The sequence below is a fragment of the Protomyctophum bolini genome, assembly GCF_963924005.1.
Source record: "Protomyctophum bolini genome assembly, chromosome: 17".
Taxonomy (NCBI): domain Eukaryota; kingdom Metazoa; phylum Chordata; class Actinopteri; order Myctophiformes; family Myctophidae; genus Protomyctophum; species Protomyctophum bolini.
Genome location: NC_137878.1, coordinates 18,047,183 through 18,058,420, shown reverse-complemented (window position 1 = coordinate 18,058,420; position 11,238 = coordinate 18,047,183). Strand labels below are relative to the sequence as shown.

Genomic DNA, 11,238 nt, shown 5'->3' with positions numbered 1-11,238 from the left:
GCCCCATATGACCATGACTGTCTAGAGGAGATTAATGCTTCAACGGCAGCGAGAATAGATTTGTCTACAGTTCCATTTGAATTCGGAGCGCATGTTTATGTAGACGGGTCCTGCTCAAAACCTGCAGACGGGGTTTATCTATGTGGGTATGCCGTGTGCCAGCTGCCAGACACAGTCCTTGAGGCGTATTCATTACCATTTATCTCTGCACAAGCGGCTGAATTAGTAGCTCTGTTGAGAGCTTGCAGATTACATAGTAAAGAAACTTTAACTGTGTACACTGACTCGATCTATGCTTTTAATGTGGTTCATTGTTTCGCAAAATTATGGGCTTTGAGAGGGTTTGTTTCTGCGGACCGCAAGCAGATCTCCCACAAAACATTAATAGCAGACTTGTTACAGGCTGTCAACCTCCCAGATAAGGTAGCTGTAGTAAAGGTTAAGGGTCACAGCCAGAAGGGAGACACTGATGCTGAGGGAAACAACTTTGCAGACCGGGTGGCCGGCTGGGCCTCCCGTGAAGGCCTGCCATCTCCCCATTTCACAGAAAACACATCATATTCAATGTTTGCTGCCACATACACCCCGCAATACACAGACATTCTGATATTGCAGACCAGTGCCAATATTGAAGATCTTGAGCACTGGGCATCAAGGGGTTGCATTACAGCAGATGATGGTTTGATATATGACAGAGAAAAAAGGTTATGCCTGCCACTAAGCTGTTTGCCATTTCTAGTCCGTCATTTTCATGGCGTTGGACATGTTGGTCAGACAGGTGTTATTGGTATTCTAAAGACTAGGTTTTGCATCAGAAAAATGCAAAGCACAGTGAAGTTGATTATAGGCTCATGTTTGATCTGTGTCAGAGCGCACAAAGGGAAGGTCCCCATCAAACATGACGCATTGCCAACTCCGACAGCACCATTTCAATCTTTGCAAATAGATTTCACTCACATGCCCCAAAAGGGTCCATTCAAATACATGTTGGTGATTGTGTGTGAATTTAGCAAATGGCCTGAAGCGTTTCCCTGTTCAAACGAGAAGGCAAAGACTGTTGTTAGAATACTGGCAAAGGAGATATTCCCTAGGTATGGTCTAGCCATGTCTTTGAATTCAGATGGAGGTCCAGCATTCACAGCAAAGGTCACTAGATTGCTCTGTAAATATTTACAGATTGAATGGAAATATCATATTCCATATCATCCGGAAAGTTCCGCTTATGTGGAACGGATGAACAGGACTCTTAAGTTGAGAGTCACAAAGGCAGCCATGGACTTGGGAAAGAGCTGGGTTGATGTTTTGCCTGCTGTTTTAGCTGAAATCAGGATGACCCCGAGTGCCACCACTAAATTGTCACCCTTTGAGGTGATCATGGGAAGGCCATTTCCAACTCCATGGGTTAGAGGCGGGAGGGCGCCTTGTCTCCCGGGGGATCTAGATGTAGTTGTGTGTGATTATACCGATGCGTTAATCCACACATTGAATGGCATCTATGGTGACGTGTCTCTATCTTTTCCTCTTCCCTCAGATAAACCAACGCATCCGTTCCAGCCTGGTGACAGGGTGCTGATACTGTCGCTAAAAACGAAAGGAGTCGGGGAACCCCCATACGGCCCTCCGACGACAGTACTAGCGGTGACAAGGACCGCAGTACTCACAGATTCTGCCGCCCAATGGATCCACGCCACGAGGCTCAAGCCAGCCCCCAAGGAGCAGAATATCGGCTGACGGTGCTAATGGCACATCAGGACGGCGAGGGACGGAGGAAGATATGCAGCCACAGGACCCTTTTTGGGTTAACCACCCTGCTTCTAATGGCTGGAATAGCCGTTCACTGGATGGCATGCAAGTACTTTCCCGTCCCCGCTCGGTGCTCCAGTGACCAGGTCAAAAGGTCAACTCGAGGCACGATATCTGCATCCTACGATCCATGGGCTGACAGTTATGACCCCAAGCATGTCTATATGACCAATTCATGGTGGAGATATGCCCGATTCACAGCACGCTCAAGGGGACATAACGCTTCCTGCTACGTGTGCTCGCACATGCCACAATCTATCTCTACACCGATGCTCAAGGTCAGAGACCTTGACTGGGAGCACACTCAGTGCTTAGTAGCACTGGCGACACATCCTGGGGTGAACACTGATTGGAAAGATGCAGACTTTTCTAAACCTTTGGATTTAACAGACACCCCATCAAAGCTGGTTGGCAAATGCCCAAAACTCATTGCAGGGCCCCAGAACCCTATCAAGTTCCCGAGCCCAATCGTTGTCCCTGAGGACATGACATTTGACAGCTGCTTTGTCAATGATGGAACTAGGCTATTGGGAAATGTCACATTAACTAAGTGTGACAGGGTCTGGTCCCACTGCCCTTATTTGCACGAGCATGCTGCAAAATACTGCAATGACACCTGTCAACAAGATCCCAAATTGAGTGGGTATGCATATGCAAAGGACCTTACTTTTGCTCTACAATTGGACAATGGGAACAAAACTTTGTGTGCAGGTATTGCTCCCACATGCATGGGAACCAGAGTATTACCGGACTGGTTTTGGTTGTGTGGCCATAATGTATGGACCGCACTCCCGCCCAACTGGGGAGGGGTCTGTACGATGGTATGGTTACAAGATCCGACCTATGTTGTTCCACACACTGCACATGCCAACACGTTTCACAGTCGTTCAAAGAGGGCCTCAGTTACGAAGGGACGCAGTACAGTACCCCACAATCACAAGTTGTGGACAGGGGGAGACAAATTTTTACAATCCCTTTTTCCATGGGTAGGGGTAGGTGAAGTACGTGAGGAAGTGGAAGAGAACAGGTATAGACTAATGGCATTTATCAATGAATCCGTCATCGAAGGAGAGAGTGTGCGCAAGGAGTTAACGGCCTTGCGCTTGATGGTCATGGCTCACAGGCTTGTGTTAGATTTGTTGACAGCGGCATCTGGGGGGGTTTGTGTACTCATAGGGGAAGGGGAACAGACATGTTGTACTTTTATCCCACAAAACGATGCTGATGGTCAAATCATACAACAGGCCTTAACCAACATGACTCAAATAAGACAGGAGCTCCAGAATAGAGAAGTGACAGATGACGGAGAGTTCAGTTGGTTAGATTCATTAATGTCAGGTTGGACAGGTCTATTATTCCGAATAGCCATTCCAATAGTAATGTGCATCTTTGTTTTCTGTGTTGGGTTGATGTGTGTTAAAGCATGTATTAGTAAGGCTGTAGGTAGCTCTGTAAACACAGCATTCCTGTTACAGACTAGGAGTACTCACACAGTGGATAACATACCGGTTGCTGAAAATGTTTGTGAATACTGTGGCTATGTAGCGCCAGACAGTGAGTAAGGACAGATAAAAAAAATAAAAAAACAAGAGTAGAATAGAGTCAGACTACACTGATCCGTGTAATAGTGTTGGAATTAGACACAACTGACTTAAAAAAGGTTGATTCTTCATTAGCTAGAAATGATGTAATTTAAACACAATCAGATTTCAGATTGATTTCAGTGTTGATTTTATTGTACCTTTCCCTCTTCCCCCAATCCTATTTTCCTTGTTCCCTTCCCAACCCTTCCTATTAATTTTTTATGTTTTGAATAATGTAGTTTGGATTGCTCGATCTCCTCTTTTCTTTCTGTGTTTCTCCCTCTCTCTCTCTCTCTCTCTCCCTCTCTCTCTCTCTCTCTCCCTGTCTCTGTTTTTCGCGTACAAACATGTCGCATGCGTGTGCTCGTCCTTAGGATGGTTGATGAGGATAAAGGAGGGCTCGATGCAATTTTCCTAGCAAAGATTTATCACAGATTAAGTGAAAGGGTCATATTAAAATGACTGTCTAGGTTTTTCGGTATCGAGGCATGATTGTACGCTTTTCCGTAACCACAGCAGAGTTGTTCTTTCAGAACAAAAGAGGGCACTGTTGTGATATACAACATGATATGTGTATGAGTGCCTATGCTGTGTACTTGTACATGAATATACAAATGTACAGGATATGTATTGTGTACTGCCATGAACTGTAACAGACTGACTTTAGCCACTGAAGCCATCTCAGAGCAAGGACACTTGCTGCTAGCCGATGTTATTGTTATGTCTCTGTGGCACGTCATGAGGACACGAGGATCCAGAGTTAGTATATATGATTCTGTATGTGTGTAATAAATTGTGAACCTTTGGCGAGATACTGTCTGAGTGTCCCGTTATTACTGTTCTCCCGGGCCCGTCCGATCGCCGCCGTTACCACAGGAATAATTCAGTTGGATTATCACACACCACCCAGTCTGCACACACACTACCGGTCAGCCAGAACCGGACCAGGGTCCTCAACAAGATATTACAACACCATCCTCTCCCCATCAACTTGAATGTTTTATGACTTTACTGCCTGACTCCAGTTTATTTAGAGTGGACCAGCTTTAAAAGAATGGCCACGTGCTTCCTGAATAGCTGGATTATTCTGAATCATTTCACTAAAGGCCACGGATGCTCCCTGTCTGTTGCCTCTTATTGAGGGGGCAATTAACGCTGCCTGGTGCCTCCTAAATGCCATCTACTTCCACATCAGTGGAAATGTTTCGTTATCTACCGCCTTGTCACAATGGTGCCTTCCCCACCCCTTCCCTGTTTCCACAGAATCCACACACATGATCTATCAAAACTTATCCCCACGTTAGTGCTACCTGTGTCAGGGATGTAGTCTTTACGTCACCTGTTCATCTCAGTCCCTGGTGTAAGCATGAAGGAGATATTGTAACCGCTCTGCTAGGCTATATCTTGTTTACAGCGACAGAAAAGCGCCCATTCTACTTCACTGGATTATATGACCTCTGCAATACACCGTTCATAGAGCAGGGAGGACAGAAGATGAAAAGATGAGTACGAGTGACCATTTCTTCAGACGCAGGGTGGTTGAAGTGCTTCTGTACAGAAAGTGTGTTGAAACTCTCTAGTTTGATTTCAGTTGGATGTATCGCCTACTGTACTGTTGATTGCTGTCCTTGACCCATGAGATGAAGATAGCTGTCGACTGCATCGCTCTGTCTGTTTACACCTTCACTTTCATACTGGGCCTTCCTGCCAACATTTTTGTGCTCTTTGTGTACGCACGCAAGGCCCACAAGCGAGGCGCCACCCCTAACGTGGTCTATGCCCTCAACCTGTGCATCGCCAACCTGGCACTGGTTGGCTGGCTGCCCGTCAAGGCCATGGAAACTGTGCTTCAGGAATGGACGCTGCCTGCGCCACTCTGCCCAATCTACAGCTTCTTCTTGTTCTCCTCACTCTATGGGAGCTGCTTGTTCCTCACTGTTGTGACAGTCGGCCGCTATCTCAGCATTGCCTTTCCAATTACCTACAAGCGATATCGCTGTGCTCGTATTTCCTGCTACATCAGTGCTGTCCTGTGGGCCCTGGTATTCATCCACCTGGGGATTGGCCTGGTGGCCGAGGGAGGGGCCCAGTTTGTCTCCGAAGGTGACAATAAAGCCTGCTATAACAACTTCAACCCCTCTCAACTGAAAATACTGCTGCCTCTGCGCCTGGAGATGGCCATCGTGCTGTTCCTGCTTCCTCTGTTGGTGACGGCCTTCTGCACCCTGCGCTGTGTCATTATTGTGTGGCATTCCTGCTTGCCTGCCCCAGGGAAGAGAAGGGTTTTAACTGTGGCTCTGTCCACACTGGCTGTGTTTGTGGTGTGCTATGCGCCTTACAATGCCTCTCATGTGGTGGGAGTTGTGTTGAAGGACAATGTCTGGTGGAGGAGAGAGGCCATGCTGACCATCTCCTGCAACATATTCTTGGAGCCTGTGGTCATGCTCATGCTGTCACCAGCATCCTCCCAGGGCATCATGGGGAGAGTCTGTGGGCAACAGAGCCGGTTCAGCAGGATAGTGGGGCTTCGGCGTCCATGTAACACAACAGGCGCTCTGGCCAGTGTCCAGGGAGTGTCCACGCTATCTGAGCGGAGCCACCCTGAAGATAATCTGACCAATGTCAGTCAGGATGTAAGGATGTAATCCATACAGAGAGAAGTTATGACACAACCCTGGACAGTATGGCAGAATATGACGTAGGGGACAATTTCTCAGAAGACCCCACACCCACAGTGGCGTGGACCCTTCTGAGAAATGTTTATTCTGTACGTATCTGTACTGGATTCTGCACATGAAATGGGGTGGAGAGCTAGTCTAGTCAATCTAGTCAATTTATTTGCCTCTGGAAAGACATGCACGTTCCTGGCAGCTTAACTTGGTTTATGCTTTTGTCTGCACTATCATTGTGGCATACTATCCAACATTTTGTCCTGTGCTCTTAATCTTCTGTAAAAGAGAGATGTTGAGAAACAACACATTTTGACCACAAATCTAATTCTAGGCCGGCAATTATTGTTACCTCAAGAGTTGCTGTGGATAACAATTTAGTGAATTTACGTACTAGTATTGTTTTGAATGTATAAATTGAAACCTGAGTTTTTGAACAAAAAGGTAGCATTTCAAGATATCACTGAACAAACATGAGCCAGCATCAGAGAATTGTGCAAACCCTGTATTAGTACTAGTAGTGCTCTACAGTAAATATCTGAAAATAACCGATCTACAAGCTCACAGTGCGTAAAACACAATGCGTTGTTGTAGATCTTCTATTTTTGCTGAATGTTCACCCCAGTACAAACAAGTGGTTATTCTCAATCATAACCTTTTTGGTTTCCAAATGGAAAATATGATTTACCTTATTTATCATGAAGTAGCAAATACTAAATATTATTTCTACCACTTTAGTGTCAATTCGTTTTCTGAAACTATTAATGATTATTTTGTTGTTGAGATGTCTTTCAAATAAATGTTTAATTGAACATTACATTTTGTGTTACATTTCATTTGAGTAATCAGCAGAAATAAATGTATAACGGTAATTCTACATTCTACAATCTCTACATGCATGTAGCGATGTGAGTAATATTCAGCTGTTTGCCCAAACCTAGACTAGCCCAAACCAAAGCATATACTACTGCATGGTTGTATTTACAAATGAACTTTGAATTATATAATATATTATATAGTGAATTTCTACTGTAAACTGAGTCATTCCTATGTTCCATAAGCCCTCATGTTCCACAGGCCTATATTCTCTTAGAATTAGGCTTGGGGTTAGTGTTGATGGAGGGAACATAGGGCTGATGAGATAACATACTGTAGGACGTAGTCTACATGTTTAGTCACAGGGGTGGTCATTCCGAGCCATTGGTAAGATGCGTGAAGCTAAATGTTTTTATATATTTTCTGTGCACAAAGTGTTCATCCCAAAAAGGTGGCCATAAGGGCATAGGTGGCAGCTGGTGCCACAGATAGAAAACCCATTATTTTTTGCCATAGAGAATTCCGGACATATTTACGGTATTTAAAGGCTGGAACCAAGCCATCCAGGCTCCTGGTGAATCATGGCCATAAAACATTGATTCTGTGTAAAAAAAATTGATTGAGCCAATGTTTAGAAAGAAAGAAACTCAACCCAAACGCAACCCAAAACAAGATGCAGGCCATCACAGCGTAGGTCACAGTATAGGTCGCAGATTACTATGTAAACCTGCGCCACCATATATGGCCGTCAGTCCATCACACCTCGTGACACGTCACGTTCATATATGGCCGTCTCCATATATGAAGATCACATACGATGACCTCATCAAACCCTGGATAGCCTGGAGAAGACTGAATCGTCCTAGATCTGCATATGGAGCTAGCCAGCAACTCTACATCTGACCTCAAACCCTTAGATGTCCATATATGGAGCTGACCTGACATTCCATAATTAATCCTACCCCACCCGTCCTTCGATGTCTCCTTTTTGACTGATACCTGTCCATTCAAACTCTAGACGGGCCCGCCCCAAAGTCATTAGCACAGCTGTGCCTGGCAACGCAGCCGCCCTGTTGAGAGTTCTCAACAGGCCCGAAAATTAAGACCTGGCTCTACCTGGGCCCTAACTGGGCTGGCCCAAGGCCCTGCCTGGCCTTACTAATATTAGCACACATTTTACGCCCTACCCTGCCGAAAATATCAATAAAAAAAAAGAAACAAACAAAAAAGAAAATCCATATATGGGCATTCCAAAAGATGTTGCGACATCGCCCCTTCTTGCCCTCAGGGCGTCTTACTGATCCTATTTAATACGTACCCTTTTTTGACACAATCAAATGTTTTATGGTCATGATTCACCATCTGGCTTGCTGATGCAGTACAAGTACAGTGCAAATCTCTGCCAGAAGGCATGCTAGTATGCTTCCCTCCTCTGTCTGTCTGGGGCATATGATGACAATAATCTGGGGGATGTTAACCCACTTTGGCCTGATGCCTGACCTAAGTTTTCTGAAAAACTTCAAATATTTATATAGCAGCAAATACAAAAGTACAAAAGTGACGTCAAAGGTTTAATTTAAGAACATTTTGCGGAAATTGCGGAAATTACGGAAATTGAAAATTGCGGAAATTGCGAAATTGCAGAAATTGAAAATTGCGGAAATTCCGGAAAGCGGAAATTGAAAATTGCGGAAATTCCGGAAAGCGGAAATTGCAAATTGCGGAAATTGGAAATTGCGGAAATTGCGGAAATTGCGGAAATTGTGGAAATTATGGTTATTTGTGGCTTTCTGGAAAAAATTATGTTTACATTTAGGCACCCCTGCGATCGTCACACTTTTTCTGTTACAAACTGACCCCGGCCCCCATCAGAGAAGGGAAAAGTTATGTGGCCCTCACAGGAAAAAGTTTGGGGACCCCTGCCTTAAAGAGTGCCATGATTTTTTTCCACCCTAAAACATGATCATCAGGTCTTGTTGTTATATAGGAAGACGATATTGGAAGACGTTTTTCAAAAAAGTGTACAGTATTTGTTAAAATGTCGTTTTTATGTGAGCACCCCCACCAGTTCATTAAGTATGCCTGGTTTGCCTGGTGGGTGGTGATGGGTGGTGATCCACCTAAACTTAAGCCGCTCCCACAGCTGTGGTTGTAGGATAAAGGGGGAGGGGCTGATAATGTAATGTCACTATATTACTGGTTTTTTCATTGGCACTTGACTGTCAAGGGTTCATCCTCCAGGAAGAAACCCTAAATACAAAGGGAATACATCATTGCACATAAAAACGACTCCAGGGTGTCTAATGAAGTACAGTATACTGTCACCTCATAGACACATGAAAAACTGGAAAAATAAAAAAAATTCTGACACTGTAAAATGAATCAAATCAATATTACTCTGCTCTCTGGTGGGTAGAATGATATAACTCCCATATCATCTCAAATTAGATACTGTATGTGTGATAACATCTGTCTTTACTTTTGTCGTCAATGTCATCTGTTCAAATCCAACTTTTTTTTGGATTCTTCGGCCCCTTTTCCACCAGTTGGTTCCCAATGGGAACCGGTTCAGACAAAGGGGGTCTTTCTGTATCCAGCTACTACCTGTCCTTGAATGTGGCGTTGCTGAGAGATGATGTTTGAATAGCTTGAAAAACAAAGACGGGCAGAAGGTTATTAAATTTCCACTATCAGGGTTAGATAGCAGTTATTCAGTCACACATGCAAATTAAAGGGGGAGTGTTCTGATTTAATTAAACAATGTGCTTCCAAAAGACCATTATGCCAGTATTTCAGAATATCCTATAGGATGACACATGACAATGGAGCGCCTGGTTTCTTGACCGAGTGAGGTAAGCTTGTCATTTTTCCAAATCAGTCTTCTGTCGGCTATTTCCTATCAAGGTCGCCACAGCATCTGCTTCTGTTCTCAGCATGCATCCTTTGTCACTAGTCTCCAGCCACCTGCATGTCCTCTCTCACTGCATCCATAAACTTCCTCTGTGGCTTTCCTTTTCTCCTCTTGCCCATGGCAGCTCCATATTTCAGCATCCTTTTCCCGATGTAGCCCTCATCTCTCCTCTGCACATGATCAAACTATCTCAACCTCGCCTCTCTTGTTTTATCCCCAAACCTTCAAACCTATAGGCTGATCCTCTAATGTAGTCATTTCTGATTTGATTGATTGATTAATTGATTTACAATTCAAACAAGACCACAAGTCAATACAAAAACGTCTACTTTTAGGACGAAACCATGAAAAGCACTAGGACTTGTTTACATCAGGGTCCTCCATTTTCAATTCATCAGAACATTTAAAGATTTATATTACGGTCCTATTACAATCCTAATGAGAATCACAGCATCCTCAATTCTGCTACCTCCAACTCTGCTTCCTGTCTTTTTGTCAGTGCCACCGTTTTCAAGCCGTACAGCATGGCTGGTCTCACTCACTACTAATGGCATTAGGCCATAGGCCTACATCTTCTCTCTCACTCTTGCTGGTACCCTTCAGTCACAAATCACTGCTTGCACTCTCTTCCACACTCCTCAATTTGGATAGTTGACCCTCGGTCCCTAGGTATTAAAACTTCACCTTCTCCACTCTTACATCCTCACTGTTCTACTGTCCTCTTTCGACATTTCTTACTGCGGCCGACTTTTATCTTTTCTCTAGTGCATGCCTCCACGTCACCTTTCCAGACTTTCTTCAACCTGTTTCCTCATCTCACTACATATCATGTCACGTCTGTAATACAAATTGTTTAATAATGTCTTACTTCTCTCTTACGTGAACCTTGATCTTTCAACCATGTTTTTTACATTAGTCTGCTCATCAATACATCATTAATTATTTCTGATTTCTAGGCCTATGTTGATATTTTTGTTAGAGATACGTTACATGAAAAATGTAATTTTGCAAAAACATTCCTCTTCTTTAAGCCCAGGCCAGTCCACACCAATGATTCGCAACGCAATGAGTTGCAACTTGCATCCACTTGCACCAGTCTGAATGACCCATTGCAGGTCACTACAGTTTTGGGATTCTGTTGCAAGTTGCTATTGCAACTTAAAAATAGAGAAATGGAAGCGCTGCAGGAATCAGTTAGTGGCTCAGGGTGCTCTTTGGTGATACAGGTAGGATCATAGACAAAAAAGGTTATTTTTCTTCAAGTTGTATACTGTTTAATTCCCAGAGGTGTAAAAATGCAGACATAAAAAAGGAATCCAGGCATATCATTTATTGATGAGCAAGGCAAATAAAAACAGGACCTTACGCGTTTCGACCAGTGAATATCTTCGTCAGGGTCTAGAGATGTTAGACCCTGACGAAGACCATCATGGTCGAAACGCGTAAGGTCCTGTTT

At 44.1% G+C, this 11,238-nt stretch overlaps 1 protein-coding gene across 1 annotated transcript; it reads left to right on the top strand.

The window, feature by feature from the left end:
- Positions 1-5,026: 5,026 nt before the first annotated feature.
- On the top strand, positions 5,027-6,031 carry LOC308331634 (free fatty acid receptor 3; the record flags this gene model as incomplete). Its single annotated transcript, XM_080787124.1, has 1 exon — positions 5,027-6,031. One exon carries the CDS (start codon positions 5,027-5,029, stop codon positions 6,029-6,031), a length of 1,005 nt encoding a protein of 334 aa, XP_080643250.1.
- Between the last annotated feature and the right edge of the window lie 5,207 nt (positions 6,032-11,238).